Source organism: Gossypium hirsutum, chromosome A01, assembly GCF_007990345.1.
Source record: "Gossypium hirsutum isolate 1008001.06 chromosome A01, Gossypium_hirsutum_v2.1, whole genome shotgun sequence".
Taxonomy (NCBI): Eukaryota; Viridiplantae; Streptophyta; class Magnoliopsida; order Malvales; family Malvaceae; genus Gossypium; species Gossypium hirsutum.
In genome coordinates, this window is record NC_053424.1 from 6,931,448 (window position 1) to 6,958,765 (window position 27,318).

Sequence of the window (27,318 nt, forward strand, 5' to 3'; positions counted from 1 at the left end):
AACATGTATTACTAATTCCACCATGGTAGAAACATTTATTGCATTAGCTGCTACATCTAAAGAAGCAGAATGGTTAACAAATTTACTTTATGATGTACTTCTATGGCCTAAGCCAATTTCACCTATTTCTACCCGTTGTGATAGTGAGACTACTGTAGCAAAGGCATATAGCCAAGTATATAATGGAAAGTCTAGACACATTGGATTAAGACATAACTATGTCTGACAATTAATCTCTAGTGGAGTGATCACTATTAATTATGTGAGGTCCAGTGAAAATTTGGCAGATCCTTTAACTAGAAGTCTTGCTAGAGATATAGTCAACAAAACCTCAAAAGCGATAGGACTCAAGCCCATTAATTAGAGTCACCCGTGATGGAAACTCGACTCAACACTTTGTATAACATCATGTCTTGAGTTCAATGAGACAAAGTATATCATTAGTATGTGACTATTAACACTATAAATAAATCTATCTAAGATTAAAAGTGCTAGGTACTTGTAATGATAATGGAAGGATGAGTAATGTACTCTTAATGGACCCATAACACAAATATGTTAGCGTGTTATAATTATGAGAACACTCTTGATGGGATCTACCTATGTGAGTGGAAGTGTGACCACTTCTAGGAGCTCAAGGGCTTGTCTCTGGTAACACTCATGAAAAGAGGCCAAAGACAAATGGTTATAATAGTATCCCTGGATACTATACATTGACCGATGTTGAAATTATTGTGTGAGATGTGTTCGGTTAATCAAATGGAATAGATGGTTCAAAGCTTAGTATACCATGCAATTCCGATCAATTTTAACATGTTTTCACTAAGTGAAGGTTCAATCGTAAGATACCTTCATTTATGCAAATTGATTTCCAAGAATATCAAAATATAAAATATTTTGAAAATGGGGGGAGATTGTTGGAACATTTTCAAATATTTATAGTGTTCCAATAACTATAAATGAATTAGTGTAATTAATCAAAAGATAAATATTTTGGTCATTGGCCAAAAGTTATATGATTTGATTTTTGAAAAAAGAATCATAACTATTCAAACAATATTATTTGAATAGTTACGATATTAAATGAATAATTATGTGTGTTTTTAAAGAATTATTATTCAGAAAAGACACATATTGAAAGATGTCTCTATAAAGAGACATGAAAATTCCTATAAATAGGAATGAGATTTCATTTGGAAATTACACCAACAAATTCTGAAATTCTTTCATTCCTTCCTCCATTTTCTAATATTACTAGATTATTTTATAAAGTATTACTATAGAAATTCTTTGTAGAAATTGAGTTTCTTGTTATACATTGCTTAGTGCTTAGTGAACTATTCTTGTCAGTACAAAATACAAATAGTCATTAGCTTCATTGTATCCTCGAGGTTAATTTGCTTGAAACTCTTTTGCATACCGGAGATAGATGGGGGCGAATATAACCTTAAAGATAGTGACTTGATATACACTTTGGAGCCTTATCTTATTTCTTCTTTTCCTGTTCGAGTTCTGTTCGTGTGTTCGAGATTTTTAATCACCATATTTTTGTACTAACAAGGGTTGCATCAGCAAAGTTTGGACCTTAGTCACTTGGTGCTAAATAAAGGATTTAATCAATATTCCTGTGAGATGTGGCTTTTATAATTTAGTATTTATCTCTCACATTAAGAGGCAATGTCTAAGAATTTTATTTAGTGCATAGATAAAACTGTAAAATTTTGATGACAAAGCTAAAAATTGTAAAAGTAGGAGGTGGTTTATATGGAGGAGTACCTGGGTGAAGGTGAGGAAGGAGGTTTTCTATTAGGAGAGTTTAGGGTTGAAGGAGAAGACTGTGTACGTGAGAGTGTACGAATTGTTTGCATGGTCCTTTTATAGTGGAGACAAGCTCAACTATATGTGCTAAGGCTATTAACACGGAAGTCTGGTTTGATACTCTTGGCAATGATGGTGATGTTATATTCTAGGATAAGATACATTAACACAGTCGTAGTAGAAACACGTAGTTTCAAGGTTTGTTGGGCTAAGGTTCGCAAATCACTTCAAAGTCTGTTGATTGATAAGTCTACTATGTATAATTTGCCAAAATGTTAATTCTATTGGGAGACCCATATCAGATTCCCTTTGAGTAGACTATGAAATCTGATAATGAACCCTCTCAGTTTTCTAATCTTAGGTTCCACTTTGGGCATGGTTTTTGTGAATGCAACTATTTGATTAACACTTTTTTTTACTTAAATCTGTTTGTCAAATGGGTTTAGGTACATATAGGGAATTCAATTCGTTGACCATCACCTACACAACAGGTAAGCAGCATTTCCTTGATCCAAACCTGTTTGTTGAAACTAGAGAATGCCAACAGATTCCACTAAAAAAAGTAAGAAGTTATTCAAAAGGGTATAAAGATGTATTAAATGGCATAACATTTATCCACTCGACGCATCTTTTTTATAATACAAGAGACTACTTTTGTGATCAAATATGCTAGTCATGGTCTGTCGCTTTGACTTAAACAATTCTCTTCCACTCCACAGTCCAACTATATAATAAATTCACAATGAAAAGCTTTTTTAATACTCCAACTATTTAATAAATGCACACTGCAGTTTATCTCTTAAAATTATTTATATAAATAAAACTTAATTAAAATTTGAATTTACGAAAAGTTACATTTCTTTTTTTGCATAATAATATCAATCACTTGACTTTATCATCTGATTGTCCTAACCAAAATAAACTATTGCCTCAAAGTCGGCAAGAAAAGGGTAGTACATGTTCCAACCTCGATGGTGCAATTTAATAATAAAAAATACAGAATAGGATAATGAAATTTTGCTTTGCTGATGATAATAGTCAATTCCTTCGTCTTCGTCAGCTTGTAGCCGCCAATTTTGTAAGGATGTTTTACTTTTAGAGCGGATTATATTTAATAATTTTATTATCATTATTATTTTTACTTTCACTTGTCATTTTTATGGCTTAACAAAGTATATATCACAATTATTATGTTTATTCAACTATAAATGCATTATTTAATACTACAGTTTTAAGTTTTTGAATGTTTTACAACTTAATGCTGCCATATGGGTACAATTTTGGATCTATCGAAACAAACAAATCTCATATGATTAATTCATTTCTTAATGCCAAACTTAAGCATATGAAAATGGCTTAAAGATTTTATATTATCATCAGGCAAAGACTTCTTTCATGGGAAACTTTATTAGGAAGGTCAAACTTTTTATTTTCATCATGCTTATATAATAATTGTTTGTTTTATATGTCACATCTAATACTTGTAGATTATTATTACAATCCATATTTAAAGTTCATGTTTATTTTTCTTAAATATATCATTTCTAAATATTGAACTTGAATACTCATATTAAAAATGTAATGTGCTTTACCATTGCACTTAACCACTTATTAGTAATATACATAATCTTTTAATCATAAGAAAGGAATTTTTTTTTAAATATGAATATATGCATATTAAATATATATTAATATGCGGTAATCACTTTGAAATCCAAATAATACAACTCTTTTCAATCTCATAAATTTCATATATTGGATTATAAGATTTCAAGATAAAATGTTTAATTCTGGCTCTTGAGGTTATTAAAGAAAATTAATCATGGGATTAGCACCCATAGACTTAGTTGTTTGGGCCATTAAAAGGGGAGAATAAGAGTTGGTGGAGTATGCGATCGCATAATTGGCCAACTCGCTGCCGTCGCAGTTTATGGATACCAACCCACTTTAACCCTTTGTTTTATACTAGCAATAAGTAATGGGTTTGACCTTATTACTTAAATTATTAATTGGTGCTTGGCTCATGATCACCACTTCACATTTTCTTCTTCTAAAAGTTTTCATACTGTGAATTAAAATTTTAAAATTAAATATGAAGTAAATATAAAATTCAAATCTGTAACTTTTTTTTTCTTTTTCTTAAGTTGGGGCTATTTAAAAATATGTTTTTATTTATTAATTTATCCTTTTGCTGGGTGGCCTTTGGAACCGACTCTTGTTATCTGTACATTAAAATTTCAAACTTCTATAGTATATATTATCTTCGTTTTTCTCCACAAATTTGTACTAATTATAAATATTTTATCTTCAATTGATGACAGAGTACTAAAAAGGTCATAAAAACTATAAATAAATGAGTGATCATCATGAATCATGAAATTCTATAGTAGAATTAAAAGACAAGGACAATCTATGACTTAGGTAGGATACACAACACATACTGCAACGACAACTAATCTTCGAAAACAATGCTCATTGGACGAGCCTTTAGCTCGAAGCAATTACTTAGACAAATCTGAAAGGCAACGTCTAGCAAAAGACGTTAAAGAATGGTGCTTACGGAGTGGTAACTCTGTAGTACCACCACACTTAGATAGAACAAATTTTCAATGCTGCAAGAGGAACGTAGGATAAGACAAATTTAGATCTAAATTCTGAGCACTTTAACAGGGAATTTTACTAATTCTTCTTTTACTTTTGGAACATTTTGAATAAATGTTTAGATTTATTAGCATATTTCTCTATAAAAATGTATATTTATTTACATGTGTCATATTAGTTGCATAAGAATGTGACTCGAGGAGACATCGAAATATATTTATGCCTTTGAGATGATGAATATGTGGCAATGTATGCTTTTCAAACCCATATGTCGATTCGATGTGGTTGATAACTTTAATTGATGCCTCTAGGTTGTAATTGGAATGTTGGATGCTTATATGATCTTAATTTCATGGTCTTCTCTATTGATATGCTCTTGTAATTGGTTTTAAAATTTTTGAGAGAACAATTTTGCTAGAATCATGTTTACAAAAAATGATCTTGGTGAAATTTTGAATTATTTTGAGCTTGAGTATTGGATTGAATATTTATGAATGTGCTTAATTGAATAATTTTGATGATGAGCATGAGAATTGATTACTCTATTGTCTATTTCATGAGCTTTGAAAATAACTAGTGGCTCGATGAGTAAACGGGGTAGCTATTTAGTTGTTATTTACCTTTGGGTCAAAAGGTTCAGTGTTTCCTAGTATACACCATTGATGTAGATATGACTAAAGTCAAAGACTGATTAAGTTTAATTGACCGAGTAATTTGGGGTAGATGTTTGGGCTATCATCTATGCTCACGTTCAAAAGTGGCCGACCTAAATTCAAAGACAATAAAATAGGGAGAATTCAATGGTTGGATTATTTAAATTATGTTTTAATTTCATGCTAATTGATAAACTTTTGTAATGAAATTGAAAATTTTTGTTTCAACACTTTTTGCTCAATTAAAATTATGAAATTTAGAGACCTAGTGACTTTTGAAAGTACGTTGAAATTCGAATATGTTGTCTTGATTTTCCTAATATCTTTTATGCATTGTATGTCGTTGGGGAAAGAGATTACGTACGAATGCAAAGGTTCATTAGTTTCGATTCTTCTTAGGTGTATGGATTATTGTTCTTATGTCTTGTTAGCAAATGGTATTTCATTTGTGTACATGAAAGTGTATTTATTTATCTCAATGATTTGAAATTATGTTTTTACTATCAATTTGAGTTGAGTTCTTTAGGTTGCATTCATTGTTTTGCTTGAGCAAAAGTAAGAGTTTAAGTGTGGGGTGTGATAAGTGCTAATATTTCATATATTTTAGGCACTTATATTTAGCATTTCATTTGGTCCTTAAATGAAATGTTGCATGTTAGCTTTCTTTGTATAATTAATGTCTCATTTTCATTTGTTTGGATTTTTATTTAATTATGCTTGATTGTTATATGATTTTAGTATTTGATAGTAAATTAAGTGTTTTGTAACTTGGATTAGACCCATGAGAGCTTAAGGTTCGAGTTTGAGGATAATCGGTAAAGAAACGGAGTGTGGAAAACAAATAGAGTGCCCCCGCTTCGTAGCTGGCACCCAGTGCGTGATTGAATGGCACTATGTTAGCGCCCCTTGTGCCAAGCTTTGGTGCCGGCCCCTACACCCCAAGCTTCGAAACTCAACCTTTAGCCCAATTAGGGCTAAGCGTTCGATTGAATCGAGTACAAATTTTTGACTTAATCAAGTTCACAAGTCCTGTTTTATCATCCTAACTCAATTTAATTTTTTTTTTCAAATCGATTTGAGTGAAATGAAATTCGAGTTAAGTCGAATTGAGTGAACTTGTTCGAGTTAAATTAAAAAAAATTTAAATATGTCAAATAAAAATATTGTTACACTATAACTAATTATATGTTAGAACACATAAATTTGAAACCATATATATTTGAAAAGTTTTTCAGAGCAAAATAATAATAATAAAATAAGATATTTGAGTATGATAAATTTGAATCATTAAATAGGTCCCAAAATTATTATTTTAGAATATTTTTAAAATTTAAACTTTTTTATATTTTTTAATTTTTTAAATTTTTTAAAAATATAAATTTTGAAAATTTTATAAATATTTTGAATTTTTAAAATTAGTTTGAATTATTTTGTATTTTTTGTTTAGAGAGACCAATTTGCTTATTTTCAAAATTGACAGAGACCAAAAGGGTATTTACACCAATCTGTTATTCAAGTTATTTGAATTATTTGAATTGTGAAATTCAACTCGACTCGAACTCGAAACTCAAATCGAGCTATTCGAGTTGACTCAAGCAATTCGAATAACTTGATTTGATTAACTTGAAATTTGATTTTTTATTTTATTTTTTCAAATCAAATCGAGTTTTACTCACCCCTAAGCCCAATGCCCTTGTGCCACAATTTGTGCACCCCTACACCAATCCTAGCGCCCTAGCACCAATGTATGTATTTTCTTTGTGTTTTGTCTAAGCTTTAGGGGTATTTTGGTCCTTTATGAGTTCTACAACTTCAACCAATCTCTTGTAACCTAATTTAAGTTAACTATACAATATAAATAGGATATTTTGGGCTTGAAGCTCTTCTTACCTAATTTAGGTTAACTACACAATATAAATATGATATTTTGAGAGAGAGTGAGGGAGCCTTTGGCTACTCTCTCATATTATAGTTATTTTCTTATTTATTGCGTTTTTTCAATTCGTGACGATCGTAAGTAGAAAGTTCATATTCTTTAGTCACTGATAAACAATTTGTTGGATAATACTCAACGCAATTATCACAAAATATACAAATTCCAAAATCAATACTATAATTAAGCAATTGTTTTTTTCGAATATCCGTTTCAAATTTCCAATCAAAAACGGGTAGATCTATAGGGCATACATGAACACATACTTCACAAGCAATGCATTTATCAAATTCAAAATGGATTCATCCATAGAAACGCTCTAATGTGATTAATTTTTCATAAGGATATTGAATAGTTACGAGTAAATGATTTGTGTGGGATAAGGTAATCATGAAACATTGACCAATGTACATTGCTGCTCGGACTGTTTGGTGGCCATAATTCATGAACCCAGTTACCATAGGGAACATATCATGAATATCTATGAATAATTTTATGTTTGTTTCAAGTCATGAATCTCATATTCTTTTTTTTCTTTACAGTGAAAGAAGTTGTTAATAATAGATTACCGAGAGAAATAGGTAAAAGAAATCAACCCTATGGTTTTCAAAACTTAATTTTCTAGTCAAAGAATTATCGAAGTTTGATTCAATAAATTTGTGAAACTTTATTTTTCTTTGTTCTTTATTATTCACGCATATTCTATTTTAATTACAATTATTCAAGTTTGTTAAATATTTGGTGGATATTTGATAGCTTAGAACGATTGCCTTGTCAAATAGAATAATTAAATCTGTAACCGTTTAAGTCATTCTAATACTAGTGACGAATTGCATAATTGTTTATATTGTAGTTTATGATTATATGTTGTGGATGTGTGATTTAGCATAAATATACCCCTTTGAGGTGAGTTTGTTTATTAGAATTAGGTCTCTCTCATTCTTAATATTGTCGGTAAGTTGAATGTTGGGAATTGATTTACAAAGTTATTTATTAGCAAGAGAAGTAATCCAAACAAGTTGCCTCTTGGTTACTAAATAGGTAAGGAGAGATTGTTTGCCCGATGTTGAGTCAACAACTAGAACTAATTTATTAAAGGTATTGTCATTATCATTGGGTCAATGATTGAATCTATGAATCAAATGGATATTTTACTTTTGACTAGAGTTTTTCCCGTTGATTTTCCAAAACTTTTAATTATTGCATTTATCATTTTGTTTTTAATTTGAATTTAGTTTTTTATTTCCTAAAAACCTCTCTTTTATCTACTTGTTTTTTATTTAAGGAATAGAATTATCACTAATTTCTATGGATACGACCCCTACTTGTCACTTACTACTAATCTTATACTTTTAAGTACGTTTTATTTTTGTAGGTCTCAATAGCTTAACATGCTAGTAATGCAAGATAAAGATTATTGGAATTATATTTTATTATAATTCTATATGAGTTTTTTTTCCATGTATCAATTCTTTCTTTTTTACATGTTGGGATTTTTTTGAAGACTAGTAAAATTGAACATCACATCTAACATTTGATTCTTTTTATACAGTTAAGAGTCCCTGCGAAACGAGTGAGTCTTCTGACATATGCTCCAGGCTTGGCTTTGATCATTTCCTTTCTGTTGAATTTCAAATGGGGTGGCGAGAGTGGCCCAGAAGTTCTAAAGGTGGCTCCATTAAGGAGTACGTCTCTTTCTGATCTCCATATCCAATTTTTCCATTCTGACTCTGATGCATAGAGCCTATTGGTTACCTACAAAAGTGAAATGGAAAAAAAATAATGGTATGATCTCAAATATATTTTTGGTCACATGTTTATCATGCTTACAAATGTAATGAATGTTATCAATATTGTTTAACTATATTTTGGTTTACCTCTTTGGCATTGGGGTCATGCGGAGCAATGAACCTGTTACCTTGGCTGATAATGGTGGGATGCATGCTACCACCAATAGCATACATTTTCCAATGTGTGTAGTCATTGTTAACAACATGAAAGAAACCCCATCGACATCTAGGCATTCTTTGTAATAATTCCTTGCCAAAACGGTTGAATGCTATTGTCACTTGCATGAATTTATCTTTAGAATAGCTATCACTTGCTCCTAACAACATCACCTAAAAGAAAAATCCATGAACGTTTAATAAAAAACTAGGTGACAAATTATGTAACTTGTTGAGTATTTTAAGGCAAAACTTACAGCGTCGTGATGGGTGAAATGGCAATTTGAAATGGTGATGGCAGTTGAACCCTGGATTGCATCAATAAGCCCATCATGGCACTCAGACATAGAAATGTGATCAAGCCAAATATTTGATGATCCAAATATGGAAATTCCATCTCCATCACCTACTGTTCTGTAACCAAAGTGATCTTCAGAGTCCCTGATTAGGCCACCAGAACTTGGAACAATGCGATGGATATGAATGTTGTGAATGATGACATTGTGCACAAATTGAAGTGTAATTCCAGCTCCATATGCTATATGAACATCTGCTCCACGGCCATCGATTGTCTTATGACTTTGAACTATTAGCTCTTGTGACAATTTGATGTGCATGGTACGAGCAAAAATGATCCATAATGGCCTTTTTTGGATCACAGCGTGACGTAAGGTTCCTAGTTTTGGGTTTAGAACATCATGATCAGAATTATCTGTCACCAAATAATACTTCCCCTTACTTCCACCATGAGTTCTATGGCCAAAACCAAGCACACATTTTGCCAATCTTTTACGATTTTTGGCCCAGTTCTTCTTACACCGCCAACACCTATCAATTGGATTGGTCGCCATGCACGGACCAGTGTACTTCTTGTGTTTTCCTCTCAAGTATCTTCTCGTGTTGTTAGTAATACCATCCTCAAAATCTATGGTTTGGTTGGCACTAGTTTCTTTAAGAAACCTGCAACAAATTGTCCAAGATAATATATGATGCCTCTATTTAAAATAAGTTAATAACAAAGTTTCAAGATATTGTAAATAGTGGTTGTGGCTCTCAAGCATCTAAATTATGAAAATTTGATCATTACAATGAAGGCGTGTGATTGTTGTAAGCTAATTTGTAACCTAATAAGATTATGAGTAACAATGTTATAGAATACATGCATGAAAGATTACTAATTGGAATAAAAAATAATGAAAATGAGAAGAACAAAGAGTTTAGCTTAATTAATTCATGCATATATTCTTAATTGTTGATATTCAATAGGATAATAGTTCAGCTTTCAATATCTCTACCTTATTTTCTTATCCCTAAACTATGAACTTTTTATATAAAACATAGTAAGATTTACTTGTTAACATTATAGCTCAAATGATTGGTGACGTTTTCTGGGTTTGGCTCATAAGTTGCCAAGGTAATATTCCAAGCTTCTTCCTCACGTTGCTTCCAAAAGTCATCAAATTCAGCAATATTTGCCCATAATCCTGGAATTAGTGCGGCAAACGAAAAGAAAAAAGAAAACCTCACTTTAGTTACCTCCATTGTTATTTTCTTACGATATGTTTCGTTTCTTAAAGGTATATTTGGGTTTTCAAATAGATGAAGATGATGAAACCCAAATATACCTAGAGCTAATCTGGTTGGCTAAAGCCTTGTTTATTTTGATGGAGACAAGAATTTTTGAGTCGCCTTAAATAAACCTTCCATGAAATTATATGTCTCTAAAATTATGGTACCTGACTAACCATCAACCAACCAATTTATGTACAACCTAAAACTAAACTTTTCCCCCTAAAACTATATGCAAGAAATTGGTTGGCTTTCATACCTTGTTTTTAACATCAATCAAATGAATACGTCAATTTACCACAGGTGACGCTCTCTCATCTTTTACTTAGTTTTTAATTATCCATTAAATTTATTTTAATAAAATCAAATCATCTATATCATTAAAATTTAAAATAAAAACAATTTCTCCTTCAAAAAACTTCCTAAATTTTAAAACTATTGTGATGGATAAATCACTAAATTATAAAAAAATTAATTTTTTTTCAAATACTGCTAAAAGTTAACAAGGGAAGAGAAAATTTTCAAAAAATTTAAATATTATTTAATTAGTTAATTAAAAAAACCAATTGTGTTTAAAAAACATTATTAGATTTTATAAGGTTTCATACTTCTAAAAAATAAAATATGACGGTGTTTAAAAATTTTATTTTAAAACTTTTAAAATGTATACAAAATTAAAAAAAACAAATACTACTAAAGAACTTTTAGAAACAAAATTAAATATTATTTAATTAGTCTTTAATTTTTTAAAATATTATATGTATTTTAATTTTTTTATAAATACTATTAAAATTTTTTAAAAAGTAAAAATTTAATACTATTTAATAACATTATTAAAAAATAAAAAAATATATTTAAAATTTTAAGAAATCCTAATTTGAAATTTTATATAAAGTTTAAATGTTTTACATGTTATTCGTTATTCCTTTAGTTTAAGAAATAGATACGATTGTCTTACAAAGTCGTAATAGCATCAAACCAAACAGAACCCATTGATTCGGTGTTGTGCGACGTACAATTAGAAGAATTGATACTGTAACACCCCTAACCTATATCCGTTATCAGAACAGGTTACGAGGCATTACTGGACTTATACCTCAGCATTCGTATAAAACCAAGTCAAAAATTTGCATTCTAAATTAAAACTTTTCAAATTTTATGATAAAGTCCCTAATTGGGCCTACGAGGCCCAATACATGCTTTGGAAGTGGTTCGGGACTAAACTGGCAACTTTGGAAATTTTACCTTGAAGATAGGGGCACACGCTCGTGTGGCCTAAGACATGGCCGTGTGGCCAGCCCGTGTGAAATTCTGACTTGCAATTTCTTAAGTATCAAAGGGGCACACGGCCTGGGCACAAGCCCATGTGGCTAGGCTGTGTGGTAAACTGATTTTTCACTATTTTTAAGCCATTTTCACATGATTTTGACACACGACCATGCTTGAAACCCATGTCCTTCACACGACCAAGACACACAGCCGTATCTTTTGCCCGTGTACTATCCTGACTTCACATTTAAGGATGCATGGGACACACGGTCATTTTACACGCCCGTGGACTTACCATGTGTCACACACGGCCTAGACACACGCCCGTGTGTCTAGCCATGTGGATGAAAATAGGCCGTTTTAGGTCACTTTTCTCACCCTTTCATCCATTACCTGCACTTAAACACAATTATATACAATTTACAACCAACCAATCAACCAATTTATGCCCATAATATGTATTTTATATTAACACACTACTACTTAATGATTAAACCAAGTTTCATACACATATGCCATCCCTTTTACATACTTTAACCATTTATAACTTTATCCAACCAAATACTTGTACATGCCATATAAATCAAAAGATAATAACTTAAAAACTACCGGAGAACGTCTGGATAGTGTGATTCTTGGTGATTATCCAATCCTCCGACTCCATGTTAATCTACAAGACATATCAATCACATTCAAGTAAGCTTGTGAAAGCTTAGTAAGTTCATAGGCTTAGAACATAAACTTACCACATATGGTAAAGCATTCGTATATTATACAACTTATTAATTTCTCCTGTCATTCACAAACCAAATCAATTTCACTTAATATTATTCACACTTAAACTTCATTCTTTTGGGCCCATTTATCGCTTACCATCTCTTTTCAAATTAAGAAACTATACGGATTGAGTACTTCGTCTTCACTTTGCCATAGTAAAACTATGGACTTGCACATGATCACGTTTCACTTTCCGAAGCCATGGCCCAACCATGGTCTTACATGAGTCATATATTATACTGATGCCATATCCCGGATATGGTCTTACATGGGAGCACTTATCACTTTTCTCCAATGCCATAGCCCAGCTATGATCTTATACAGATCACTTATCACTTGTTTTCCAATGCCATAGCTCAGCTATGGTCTTATACAAATATCACTTATCACTTGTTTTTCGATGCCATAGCCCAGCTATGGTCTTATACGGATATCACTTGCAATACCCCCTACCCGTATTCATTGCCGGAATAGGGTACTAGGTATTACCGGAGTTTACAAATAAATATTTTTTTTTCTTTTTTTTGTTTAGGAAAAACTCAATATAATCCCTTTACAGATATCTAACCTTCCCTGCAATATTATATCAAGACCAATCCAAATCAACCAATCCAATTCAACATATTTTCAAGATAGATTCATGCATTTTTATAAGATAACCTCATCACATAACTAAACCAAGATTTGTTAGCCATACCATTCGCTGACCTTACATTCATTTCATAGAATCATTTACTTTATTAGCTTATACATGCCATTGATTTCCAAAATAAAGTTTCTTTATATACCGAAGTCCTGAGGTTGATAGTGTGATGTGTCTCCGACCAAATCCAACCTCCGAGCTCTTAACATTACAAAACAGGGAAAAAGGAAACGGGGTAAGCACTTCGTGCTTAGTAAGCTCATGTAACAAGAATTATACTTACCTAATATTTTCAATACAATACAATAAACATCCATATATCCATTCAATGCATTATTACCCTAATATGCACAAACTCAACATTCAAGTTAGTACAATAATTTCCATGTACCAATAATATATACCATGATTGATGAGCTCATCAATACCATGATTTCCATTTCCTTGTTATTTTTCCATATTTATCCCGTTGAATTTATCAGAATTTCGATGGATTTTTCAGAGGTACACTTTTAGTGTACAATTCCGAGTCCGTCAATTCATATTCATGTGCGCACATTTCTATTTCAGAGAGCACGCTCCCGCGAACCTCATCCTTACAGCGGGATTACCAGTCCAGGCTAAATCCCCTGTAATATAAACTCATAGAGTATTGTCGGGATTACCAGTCAAAGCTAAATCCTTTGCAACGACAATTACTCTAATGAGCTTGGATCTGAATTACCAATCTAGGCTAAATTCAGACCCTAATTCGGATTACCCGTCCGGGCTAAATCCATTTTAGACATATTCTTCGGGAGGGCTATATCAAGATAGGATCACCCGTCCGGGCTAGATCCTTTTTACCATCAATTCCTTTTCAGAGATCCATCGAAATTTTCTTTCATTCAACCGGGATTTCTTCCCCTTTTTATCAAATATATCAATGTTTCATAAATTTTCATACAATGAACTTTCAAATCATATTCATATAAAAAAACATGCATTTCAAGCATTTAAGAATATAATTCAAGTTACATGAACTTACCTTGATACTTGTTTGTAAACAAAAAATCTACTAATCCCGAACTTTTTCCTTTCCTCGATCTAGCTTCGTATTTGAATCTTCTGGATCTAAATAAATAAATTTAATTATCAATTTAATACATTTCATGTTCATATGCAACATTCTCTATAATTCAACTATTATTTATAGTTCATTCAAAGTTGTCTACTTGAGTCATAGTCACTAAATTATTTTTATCTTGAGCTACAGAACTCCAAATTAGGATCCGATAATTTTCCATGAAACTAGACTCACATATCTTCTTACCATAAATTTTTTATAATTTTTGGTATATCCAATCAGTACATTTTATTCTTTAAAGTCACCCCTGTTCTGCTGTCGACAGTTCTAACCCTTCTTCACTAAAAATTAATTATCTCTTCATACAGAATTCAAATGATGTTCTCGTTTGTTTCTCTTAAAAATAGACTCATTAAGGATTCTATACATATAAATTTAAGCCCCTAATTGTTTTTATTCAATTTTTTATGATTTTTTAAAGTCAGAACAGGAGAACCCGAATTCATTCTGACCTTGTCTCACAAAATTCATTATATCTCAAAATTTACAAATCCATTGCTTACACTATTTCTCCTATGAGAAACTAGACTCAATAATATTTAATTCCATATTTTTTTCATCTTCTAATTCAATTTTTACAATTTATGGTGATTTTTTCAAAGTTAGTCTACTGCTGCTGTCCAAACTGTTTTTGTGCAAGCTGTTTATTACCATTTTTCCCCTAAGCTTTTAATAAATGATAATTTCGTCCCTACTCAATTAGCCTCTCAATTGAACTAATTTTTCTCAATTAATATTTTATTCTATCACCTTAAACTATTTTACAACCTTTAGGAATCATAATTTTAGCAATAGACTTGAATTCCAAGCATTTTCACAATTAGGTCCTAAAAATCAATTTCTATTGAAATTACCTAATAAAATCATCTCATAAACAAATTAAAGCTTTAATTTCATTCTATTTCATCATAAACTTACAGAACTCAATCATGGTGACTTTCAATTTCATCCATGAAATCAAAAACTAATAAATTTAATAGTAGGACCTAGTTGCAAAAGTCTTAGAAACACAAAAATTACAAGAAAAAGGCAAGGATTAACTCACTTGGTGCAAAAATTATGAAATACCAGCTTAGAGAACCCTCCTATGGCGTTTTTAGCTGCTGGAATTGAAGAGAAATGAAGAGAAATCTAGATATTTCCTATTTAGTCCTAGTTTTATTTAGTTAATTTTGCAATATTCTAATTTTACCCTTAATTTATCAATTTTTCTGCTGATTGCATACCCTTGCCGTCCAGCCCAAATAACTTTTGGGTCTAATTTTCTTTTAAATCCTTTCTCATTAGACTCTTAAACTATTTAATCATTCTAGCAACTTTTACACCTATTACAATTTAGTCCTTTTCATTTAATTGACTACCCAAACATTAAAATTTCGTAACGAAATTTTAATACCACATTAATAACATTTCATAAATATTTATAAATTATTTTCGACTCAGTTTTACGAGATAGAAGTCTCGATACCTTGTTTTTACCCAATTTCTTCAATAATTTCTTTTTCTAACTAACCACTAAATCGGTAAAATTTTTCTATCAATATTTTCATACAATTTTCCTATCATATCAATTTTCATGCAAAAATATTGAAATAAATTTCTCTTTAAATCGGATTTGTGGTTACGAAACCACTGTTCCGATAATTTTGAATTTAGGCCATTACATCACTTATCACTTGTTGCCATGGTCCAACTATGGTCTTTTTCCGTCAATTCATCGTTTGACACTGGACAAAAGTACTCAATCTGATGTTTCATTCAATATAATCATTTCTTCAATTTCATATTTTTACATTGTTCATGGTTTTATCATAATCATAAGTATAACTCATTATAAAATTCATAATAATAACAATGATCACTAAAATTTAGCCACATGAACTTACTTGGGCTAATTCGCAATAGTTGTAGAAGTTCGAGAAAACTATTCGCCTATTTTCTCCTTTCCATGATTCACTTCAATTTCTTGATCTATAATTGCAAAATCATTCATTAATTAACATTCATTTCAATTTTATTTTATCTCACAATTTATACCCTTTAATTCCTAAAATTACACTTTTACCCCAAATTTCACAATTTTCACAATTTGGTCCCTGACCAATTAACTCATCAATAAAACCTTTTATTCTCAATTAACACTTTCCTTAGACATTTTAAGTTACTTCAAAACCATTGAAATTTAGAATTTTCACATAAAATCCTAATCTCAAGGTCTTTTAAATTAGGTCCCCAAATATTCACTTTCTTTATAATTCTTTCAATAAAATCAACATATAAACAAATTAAAGCTTTAATTCCATGCTAAATCATCATAAACTTCCAGCACTTATTCATGGAAACTTTCAAAATCAACCATGAAATCAAAAACTAATGAATTAGATGATAGGACCTAATTATAAAAGTCCCAAAAACACAAAAATTTCAAAAAATAATCAAGATTTGAACTTTGAAAAATCAGCTCAAAGGTTTCTTCAATGTTAGCTGAAGAGGATGAAGAAAATTGAAGAAATCTCTAAATTTCCAATTACATCCCATTTTTAACTATTCAATTTTTACTTCTTTTCCAATTTTACCCCTTGTTCACACCTAATTTCAATATTTCCAGCACACACATGCCGTCCAGCCCAGTAATAGTGTTTAATTCCCTATTTAGTCCTCCTTTAATTATTACTAGAGCTATTTAATCACATTTCACAATTTTGCACTTAATTTGATTTAGTCCTTTTTACCCAATTGACTACCAAAACCTTAAAATTTCTTGACGAAACTTTAACACTAACTTACTAACACTCCATTAATATTTATAAAATACTTATGGCTCGGTTTAATATTTCGAGGTCTCAATACCTCGTTTTCACTTCCAAATTATTTAGCATTTATTATAAAATACTATTCACTATTTCAATCATTTTCCTAACTTCACATCTAACTTATTTTCATTAAATTAATAATATTTTCTACTCATTTTTCGGATTTAGTGATCTCGAATCACTGTTCCAATACCACTGAAATTTGGGCCGTTACAGATACAGTCCATAATTATTGTAACCGGTCTACTAAAGAATAAATTGACGTGACCAATTAAATGAGTGGTTGGATTTGTCAAGGAAAATAACAATCGGGTTTAAATGAACCATGCAGTTGAGGTCATTGATTCAAGTCAGGTCCTTCTAGTTCTCAAAGCTACCAAGGAGCTAAATGGTGGATGCGTATTCAGAGTTGTGCATTCAATAAGTGTTAGTTGGACGTGACCGCAGTTATTTTACACATGGAAGGGCTAGTTGTCTGAGACGTTTCCTTGTTCTCTATAATCGACTCACCAATTAGAGGAGAAAATTCATTATCCAGGATTAGTTCGAAACTGAAGCTTAAATCGTCACTGAAGTTAGAGAGCCGTCCATTCGACTTATTTATTTTTAATTTCATTTTTTTATTTCCACTTTTTTTATTTATTTATTTTCTAAATTTAATCTCTTTTTTTTATAGGTTGGCACGAGTAGCATGCATTAAAACTACTTATGACAAGTTCTTGTAACAAATTTTGGTTAGATCAATCGCTTAACTTTACTCCTTATACTACTATATATATTTTGTTTAAATATAAAAAAAATTATACAAAAGAGTACGATGTCATTCAATTACCCTATACTGTCCAAACATATATTTCTGCTAAAATTCATGTCGTAAGAATAGGAGGAAGGGTATGTCGAACTGTTGTATTTTACTTCCTCTTATGATTAAACAGGTTTCTGCATATGTTTTTTGTTAGTTTTTGACAACAAAAACTCTTTCAGGTCTGTTAACACTGTACTGGAATTCTACTCTTTCCCGATGAAGATGATCCTTTCGGGAGCCTCCTGGATGCTGTAAAAACACTAATATGAGAAGAGCTACATTGCACATGATTTGTGGTTCGGTGTTCTATGACTGCATTCAAACTGATTTGGGTTACCAGATTATGTCATCATCATTCTTCTTTTTTCTCTCAAGATGCACAAAATCTTGGAATCTCAGTTGAACTTCGTACCATCTATAAGCCAGAAGTATGTACTTATGGGTTTCTTTTAATACATTAATCTCAATTTACCAATTTACTCACCTAAAGTGAAGTCACAAGGGAGTGCAATTTGTATAGTTTTAATACAAATTTTTAAGTGATTGATCTTATGACGAGGGTACGAGAGTGAACGTCCATGATCAATGAGCCAAACACTGAGATTTGTGTAATATTTATTATTCTCGACATTTCATTTTATGGATATATTCATAAGAAAGCGTATGTTTACAAAGCAGGTAATTAGATCTCCAATAGATTGTATGCTTTAATTGATCTTACATAATATTTATTTGAATTTATTTATAAAAAATTTAAATTTAAATTTAAAAAACATGAATTTTGTAAGGATCATAATGACCGTTTGTTCAATCCTAAACTTGACTTAGCTCCATCTACAGGCACTTTTAATTTGTAACTACAACTATAAAATCGTTGAAAAAAATATATATATTTGATGTATTATAGGTGTATGAAACATAATTAAATAATAATTAATTATAAATAAATGTTAAAACTCTAAACTTGAGATTTTATACACTAGACTTAAACTCGAGACTCCAAATTCAATATCATAAACCATTAAACCCAATATACTAAATCTGGGAGTGATTAATATTTATTTATAATAGTTACGATTAATGTTTAATTATATTTAAATAGAAACTTATAAAAAATTATGTTTAAATAAAATTATTAATATATTTATTTACAAATTCTCCATATTTTTTATTTAATTTAATAATGATGTGTTATGTTTTTATTCACTAATTATATATGAGACTATACACGGAGCATAGTAGAGATCCAGAGGCAATGGCTCTCCTAAAATGGTAAAATTTTAATTTAGGTATTTTATAATTTATAAAACTTTAAATTAGTTATTATAAAATTACGCTTTGGTCATCAAAAATGATAAAAATTTAATTTAGTCCTTTAAAAATTATAATGATATAAGCTATTAAAATAATAAAATTATATTTTTACTATTGTAAAAATATACAATTTAATTTAGCCTACTAAAAAAAATTTTCTAACTCCGCCACTATATACATAGACAGTGTATCAAATATTATTTTTTAAAAATAATAAAAAAATTAATATACTAACTCTGTTTAAGAATTATTGGTTAAAGCGACTATACAAGTGGGTTATAGAATTTCATTTTCTAATAGACTTCTAAAAAGTCAACATTTGCATAGACTTCAAGAAAAGGTCCATATTTGCATGCTATGAAGTATTGCATGGAGTTACCATTTATGGTCAAGCTCAAGTTCGGTGTAAACGCACAATTCTATTCAATTCTACTCATCTAATGCATAGTCAAACTCGAAAAAGAATTTTAGTGTCTAGAAAAGTATAAAATTTAAAAAAATTTAGGATCAAAACTAACAATTAAACTTGTTCAGTTCCATGCAAGTACATGGTTTTGATTTTCTTCAACCTTGCAACAACTTCTTCCATATCAGTCCTTTCCTCTGCTACCTCTGCTGAACATTCCAGAGCTAATTGCAAAATGAATAATTTACAATCCTTTGCTGCTAACCCTTCTCTTTCTCTTGTATTTAGAAGCTTACTGTCTACCACATCAACTAAGTAATAAGATGGTAATGATTCTTTCACCCAACGTTTCAAGTTCATTTCTTCCCCAAACATATCATCCGTCCGCTTCTTTCTTGTGAAAGTTTCCATGACAGGAATCCCGAAACTATACACATCACTTTTGTAGAAACAATCCCTTCTGATCCATATTCTGTATAAGAAAATTATTTAAATTCATTATAAATTTATTTGAAGAATAATTTGAAGGCAAGCACAAGTCTATATACATTACCTGGTGACATGCATCCAATAGTTGCTAGTGTCTTTGTTTGTATCATTGCATCTTCCTCGCCTAAGAGTTTTGCAATGCCAAAATCACCCAAATGCGCTACCATTTCTGTTTCTAGCAGGATATTGTTTGGCTTTATATCGCAATGAACCACGGAAAGGGAATGATCATGGTGGAGATATTCCACTGCCAATGCAATGTCTATCACTATATTCAACCTTTGCAAAACATTCAGAAAATGGTTTTGAGAATATAGCCACTTCTCCAAGCTTCTATTAGGCATGAACTCAAGTTCCAAAGCTTTAAATTCAACATTAGAGCAACTATTAATGATTTTAACCAGATTCCGATGACGAATGTTGCGAAGTACCTCACACTCGATATCAAAGCTTTTAAAGGCTCTATCTTGATTTACATGGAACACTTTTACTGCTATGGTCATCCCAGTTGAAAGAGTTCCTTTGTATACTGACCCGAAACTCTCTACCCCAAGTAGATTGCTTTGGGAAAATCCATCAGCAGCTTGAGCAAGGTCATGGTAAGAAATTCTTCTCCATTCAGGTAACGGTGGCAAATTTTCTTGAATTGGTAGTTCAGCTTTCGAATTTTGACTTCGTAAAAGAATGATAACCAGGATTGGACCGTTAAAATTCAATTAAAATTCTGTTTTATCATTTTCACCCCCAACTTTTAAAGTTACGTTTTAGACGGGAGAATTAATTAGATCGTTAAAATTTTAATGATGCTAATGTAGAAAATTACTTGATAATTTACATGTATATCATAAAGATTCAATTTTTTTTTTTAAATTTCATAAAAAATTTCATAAAACTTTTTTAAAAGTTATCCACATCTTTAATGAAATACATGTGAATTAGTATGTAAATTTTAAAAGCTATAGGCTAAAATAATAAAAAGAACAATTAGGATTAAAATGATAAAAAATAAACATTAAAAATTAAATTTATGAATATTCTTATAAACTTCAACCTTACAGCCTTTTAGGAAATATGCTTTTTCATTATACGAGATATTATAAATAATAAATAATAATCATACAATCTATCATTCTATTATGATCACGTGGAACATTACAACTATTAGCCTGAAAATTAAATTAATCAAAGTATTGCAGAATATTGAAAGTTTTGGTTGGTAAAATCTACATTTCTTTGTAGGGACAGTTATTGATCAAGTTGCAGGAAATTATCTACCAACCAGCGTACCAGCATTGACTGTCTCACGCAGACGTCGAACACCAAGCAACTAAGAAGAAAATAAATCATTCAAAATACTTTCTCAAGTTCATTTAATTTTAAACATTTTCAAACTCATTCTCCAGTATATTTAGATTTAGATAAAAAAAAATTTTAAGATATATTTAGATAATTTATATAATTTTTTAAGTTTTATTATTTTTAAAAAAATTAAAAATTTTATTTTTTATTTTTATATTTTTTTAAAGATTATTTAAATTTAATTTCAAAAAATAACATCATCCAAATATAATAAAAGTTGAAAGCATTTAATTAGCCCAGCTGATCTGAAAAGAATAATTGTTTTATTATTTCTCTAAACATTTTATATAATTACACTTTATGTCAATGCCGTCAATTTTTAAATGTATTTATCGGCCGATGATGAGGTAATGCCACCAATTTGTCAAACAACAGCGATAAATACTATAGAGATCGAATAATTTACATACATGATTTTAAGTTAAGTTATTTTAAATAATTAATTAGAAAATTTAGATTACTTTTAAAAAAAACCAGTAGCAGTTGGATTCCCATGCACCATCCAGTCGTTTTGCTGATTATTTAATCAAAGAGTTTCCATTATTTCATATCCTTCATCAACCCAAGTAAGCCAATGGGAAAATCTCACTTTATGCTGTCTCTTGTACTTGTGATTTTGTTTCTAAATTTTGTTCGTTCTTTTTCCATGGAATCACCCAACATCACCACAGACCGGTTAGCTCTTCTTGCATTGAAATCTCATGTAACTTCTGATCCAAAACGTTTTTTAGCAACCAATTGGTCTACTAACACATCTGTCTGCAATTGGTTTGGCGTCACTTGCGGATCCAAGAACCTTAGGGTCACAGTTTTGAATCTTACAGGCATGGTTCTGGTAGGCACCATACCATCACACTTGGGAAATCTATCCTTCCTCACCAGACTCAACATTATGAACAATAGTTTTCAAGGCTTATTACCCAACCATTTGGCTAATTTGCATCGGTTGAAGTTCATAAACTTGGGTAACAACAAATTCGGTGGAGAAATCCCATCATGGTTCGGTTCCTTCACTCGACTTCAAAACTTGTATCTATTCGGAAACAACTTCACTGGTTTAATCCCATCATCTTTGTGCCATTTACCAAAGCTAGAGTCTTTGAATTTGGGAAACAACAATCTGAGAGGGCAGATTCCTGTCAAGATTGGAAACCTTTCCACCTTGAAGAGTTTGCATTTGGGAACCAACCAGCTTTCAGGTTCCATTTTCCCCCTGCAATTTATATTTGAAGATATATTTCTGCAATTTTTGCTTACCAACAATTGTTTTATAATTACATAAAACTAGTTGTTATATCAATTATATTTTTCAGGTCAAATCCCTGGAACAATTGGTGACCTTCTGAACTTAGAGAGGCTTCGCTTTTCAGAAAACAACTTAACAGGGCCTGTGCCTTCAAGCATTGGGAACTTGACATTTCTGAGTTACATTGATTTTTCCTCTAATAGCTTGTCAGGTAGAGTATCACACACTCTCTCTCTATGTATCTTATTTTATGCAAATTTTCAATTAACAACAATGATATCATTTCATTAAATATTAATTAGTGCCTATACTAATTTATATACAAATTATGGCAGGTGCACTTCCATTTCAGATTGGAAACTTACAGAATCTTGAAATCTTATCCTTGGGAAATAATAGTTTCTCTGGTTCCATCCCTCCTCCAATCTTTAACATATCGACAGCATTGATGATTTGGCTTGGTTTCAATCAACTCTCAGGCCAGCTTCCATCAACAGCAGGCCTTGGACTTCCAAAACTAGAAGGACTTTATCTTGAGCTAAATGAACTAAGTGGACCAATCCCAACCTTTATCTCCAACGCCTCTAATCTTATTTTTCTTCAACTAACGAATAATTCTTTTTCTGGAACTGTTCCGGATACGTTTGGCAATCTAAAATATTTGCAACGGTTGGACTTAGGGCATAACAACTTAAGTAGCAAACCTTCTTCCCCTGTATTGAGCTTTCTCTCATCATTGACAAGCTGTAAAAGCTTGGAAGTTTTGATATTTGATGATAACCCTTTGATCACTGGTGAACTTCCAGTTTCTGTGGGGAATTTATCTGCTTCTCTAACTCTTTTCTATGCTTCTCATTGCAACATTAAGGGCAGCATCCCCGGTGAAATCGGAAACTTAAGCAAATTGTTTTGGTTAGGCCTTGACCACAATGACTTCACTGGAACAATACCTGCAACACTTGGAAGCTTGAGAGAGTTGCAAGATGTTGATCTTGGGAGTAACAAGCTTGAAGGAAGCATTCCGTCCGAGTTATGTCATCTTGAAAGGTTGGCTTACTTAACTCTCACTGACAACAAACTATTTGGACCAATACCAGAATGCTTAGGTGATATGGTTTCTCTTAGGAATCTTTTCTTAGGCTCCAATAATTTTACCTCAATCCCATCAACCTTGACAAGACTCGACGGCATCTTGTTCCTAGAGTTATCTTCGAATTCACTGAATGGATCACTCCCAACTGATATCGGGAACTGGAAGTCTGTGACCAATTTGAATTTGTCAGATAATCAGTTCTCAGGTGCTATCTCAAGCAGCATTGCTGATCTCATGCATCTAACTCATCTCTCGTTATCTGGTAATATGTTGCAGGGTTCTATTCCTGCATCATTTGATGAGTTGATAAGTTTGGAATACTTGGATCTGTCTAGGAATAACCTTTCAGGAATGATCCCCAAGTCCTTAGAGAAACTCCAAAATCTCAAACATTTCAATGTCTCTTTCAATAGACTACAAGGGGAAATTCCTAGCAGAGGATTATTTGGAAACTACTCGAGCCAATCATTTATAGGCAATGAAGACTTGTGCGGTCCATCTCGACTTCAAGTCCCACCTTGCAAAACTGATCCCTCCAAGAGTGCCAATCTTTTAAAATATATTCTACCTGCAATTGGCTCGGTCATATTAGTATCGTTCGCGGTTTTCATTCTTTTACGAAGTCGAAATACGAAAACTGAACTACCAATTCAAGAAAATTTGCCACCGTTACCTGAATGGAGAAGAATTTCTTACCATGACCTTGCTCAAGCTACTGATGGATTTTCTGATAGCAATCTACTTGGGGTAGGGAGTTTCGGGTCAGTATACAAAGGAACTCTCTCAACTGGGATGACCATTGCAGTAAAAGTGTTCCATGTAAATCAAGATAGAGCCTTTAAAAGCTTTGATATTGAATGTGAGGTACTACGCAACATTCGTCATCGGAATTTGGTTAAAATCATTAGTAGCTGCTCTAATGTTGAATTTAAAGCTTTGGTACTTGAGTTCATGTCTAATGGAAGCTTGGAGAAGTGGCTATATTCTGACAACCATTTTCTGAATGTTTTGCAAAGGTTGAATATAGTGATAGACATTGTATTGGCATTGGAATATCTCCACCATGGTCATACCCTACCAGTGGTTCATTGTGATATAAAGCCAAACAATATCCTGCTAGATACAGATATGATAGCGCATTTGGGTGATTTTGGCATTGCAAAACTCTTAGGCGAGGAAGATGCAATGATACAAACAAAGACACTAGCAACTATTGGATACATGTCACCAGGTAATGTATATAGACTTGTGCTTGCCTTCAAATTATTCTTTAAATTTATAATGGATTTAAATTATTTTCTTATACAGAATATGGATCAGAAGGAATTGTTTCTACAAAAGGTGATGTGTATAGTTTCGGGATTCTTGTAATGGAAACTTTCACAAGAAAAAAGCCGACAGATGATATGTTTGGAGAAGAAATGAGCTTGAAACGTTGGGTGAAAGAATCATTACCATCTTCCGTAGTTGATGTGGTAGACAGTAAGCTTCTAAATACAAGAGAGAGAGAAGGGTTAGCAGCAAAGGATTGTATATTATCCATTTTGCAATTAGCTCTGGAATGTTCAGCAGAGGTAGCAGAGGAAAGGATTGATATGGAAGAAGTTGTTGCAAGGTTGAAGAAAATCAAAACCATGTACTTGCGTGGAACTGAGCAAGTTTAATTTTTAGTTTTGATCCTAAATTTTTCAAATTTTATACCTTCCTTCACACCAAAATTCTTTTTCGAGTTTGACTATGCATTAGATGAGTAGAATTGAATAGAATTCTGCGTTTACACAGAACTTGAGCTTTGACCATAAATGGGAACTCCATGCAATACTTCATAGCATGCCAATGTGGACCTTCTCTTGAAGTCTATGCAAATGTTGACTTTTTAAAATTCTATTAGAAAATGAAATTCTATAATCCACTTATATAGTTGCTTTAACCAATAATTCTTAAGCTAGTATATTACTTTTTATTTTTATTTTTATTTTTTTTTTCTTTTAAGGAATAATATTTTACGCATAATTAGTATATAAAATTAAATAAAAATATAGAGAATTTGTAAATAAATATTAATAATTTTATTTAAACATAATTACGCATTGATCATAATTATTATAAATAAATATTAATAACTCTTATATTTAGGATCTTAGATTTAAGAGTTTAAAGAATTAGATTTGGAGTCTCGAATTTAAGATCTAAGGTTTAGGGTTGTAGTATTTAATTATTAATTAATTAATTATATTTCAATAAAGTTATTAGTATTTATTTATAAGTACTACACTATTTTTTATTTTATTTAATGATGAGGTGTTCTATACATCGATAATGCATCAAATATTTTCTCTCTTTTTTTAAATTTTTTTCAACGATTTTATAGTTGTAAATACTAATTAAAAGTGTCTATAAATGGAGTCCAGTAAATGTATGATCCTTAAAATATTCATGTTGTTTTTTAAATTAAAATTTATATTTTTTTTGTAAATAAATTCAAATAAATATTATGCAAGACGAATTAAAACATAACAATTCTCATATCACCCAATCAATATTCTAATATAAATCAAAACAACAAATTCAAACTCGCAACTGTTATCGCGCTGAGGCTTTATTTGTTCCCTTCGAGTCTTTTGTTACTGGTCTTCGAGTCTCATTATATCCTTAATAACATCCCTTTCATCTCCCCTCACACTTAATCCCAATTTCTTCCCCACTTCCCAGGTCTGCTTTGCCTCCCTTAAAATTATCTTCCTCCTATTGCTAATGTCTGAATCTGACAATGATAAATTTACAATTTTCTCTTCACTCTTAATACCATACTAATAAACACATGTGGATGTCACGTCAATAATTAATTAATTTTTAAAAATTAAAAAAACTATTTTAATATATATAAAAAAAATTATTTTAAAATTAAAAAATTAATTGTTGGCGTGACATTCACATAGACCGCCACGTCAAAAAAGTTGACAAACATTAAATTTTTCATCTATTTTAGGGTTATTTGACAAATAATACAAGTTTAAAAGTTAAAAAAATGAAAAATTAAATGAAAATATAAAATAAATTTTTTTGTAAAATTGGAGAGCTAAACAAGTTATTATATCTAAAAATTATTATTAAAAAGTGAAGTAATTCAATTAGTTATTCAATGCTTTTCAATTATAGTATCTTAGATTGAAGCAGTTTTGAACAGTGTTAAGTTTGCCTTAAAAATTATTATTAAAAAGTGAAGTCCAAGTACTTAATTTTGAGTTCAATTAGTTATCTAGTGCTTTTTAATTATAATATTTTAGGTTAAGGCAGCTTCCAACAATGTTAAGTTTGCTTTAAAAATTATTATTAAATTATTCAGTGCTTTTCGATTATAATATCTTAGGTTGAGGTAGCTTTGAATCGTGCTAAAAAGCAGTGTTTATTAATATTTGAGAAATGTGTCATATTTGTGTTTGACAAATTTTGAAAAC

At 31.0% G+C, this 27,318-nt stretch overlaps 3 protein-coding genes across 3 annotated transcripts; 1 reads left to right on the top strand and 2 right to left on the bottom strand.

Moving 5' to 3' along the window:
• Positions 1–8,419: 8,419 nt before the first annotated feature.
• LOC107917602 (pectate lyase) lies at positions 8,420–10,617 on the bottom strand. Its single transcript, XM_016846923.2, has 4 exons — positions 10,303–10,617; positions 9,209–9,911; positions 8,883–9,125; positions 8,420–8,760 (listed from the first exon to the last, which is right to left on the bottom strand). The coding sequence occupies exons 1-4, from the start codon at positions 10,491–10,493 to the stop codon at positions 8,533–8,535; spliced, it is 1,365 nt and encodes a 454-aa protein (XP_016702412.1). The 5' UTR covers positions 10,494–10,617; the 3' UTR covers positions 8,420–8,532.
• A 9,170-nt stretch (positions 10,618–19,787) lies between these two features.
• LOC107917227 (receptor kinase-like protein Xa21) lies at positions 19,788–21,455 on the bottom strand. The gene is made up of 3 exons (XM_016846598.1): positions 21,442–21,455; positions 20,235–20,834; positions 19,788–20,145 (listed from the first exon to the last, which is right to left on the bottom strand). Exons 1-3 carry the CDS (start codon positions 21,453–21,455, stop codon positions 19,788–19,790), a joined length of 972 nt encoding a protein of 323 aa, XP_016702087.1.
• A 640-nt stretch (positions 21,456–22,095) lies between these two features.
• LOC107917228 (probable LRR receptor-like serine/threonine-protein kinase At3g47570) lies at positions 22,096–25,681 on the top strand. Its single transcript, XM_041078162.1, has 3 exons — positions 22,096–22,720; positions 22,835–22,978; positions 23,103–25,681. The coding sequence occupies exons 1-3, from the start codon at positions 22,096–22,098 to the stop codon at positions 25,229–25,231; spliced, it is 2,898 nt and encodes a 965-aa protein (XP_040934096.1). The 3' UTR covers positions 25,232–25,681.
• Positions 25,682–27,318: the final 1,637 nt, after the last annotated feature.

Bases quoted from the DNA above. Each gene is read 5' to 3' on its own strand.
- LOC107917602 (XM_016846923.2), bottom strand. From the start codon at position 10,493: ATGGAGGTAACTAAAGTGAGGTTTTCTTTTTTCTTTTCGTTTGCCGCA. The intron at 9,912-10,302 runs GTAAATCTTACT...AATTTGTTGCAG, and splicing joins TTGAGCTATAATGTTAACAA to GTTTCTTAAAGAAACTAGTG. The intron at 9,126-9,208 runs GTAAGTTTTGCC...TTTTTCTTTTAG, and splicing joins ATTTCACCCATCACGACGCT to GTGATGTTGTTAGGAGCAAG.
- LOC107917227 (XM_016846598.1), bottom strand. The intron at 20,146-20,234 runs GTCACCAGGTAA...TTTCTTATACAG, and splicing joins CTAGCAACTATTGGATGCAT to AATATGGATCAGAAGGGATT.
- LOC107917228 (XM_041078162.1), top strand. From the start codon at position 22,096: ATGGGAAAATCTCACTTTATGCTGTCTCTTGTACTTGTGATTTTGTTT. The intron at 22,721-22,834 runs GTTCCATTTTCC...TATATTTTTCAG, and splicing joins GGGAACCAACCAGCTTTCAG to GTCAAATCCCTGGAACAATT. The intron at 22,979-23,102 runs GTAGAGTATCAC...AAATTATGGCAG, and splicing joins TTCCTCTAATAGCTTGTCAG to GTGCACTTCCATTTCAGATT.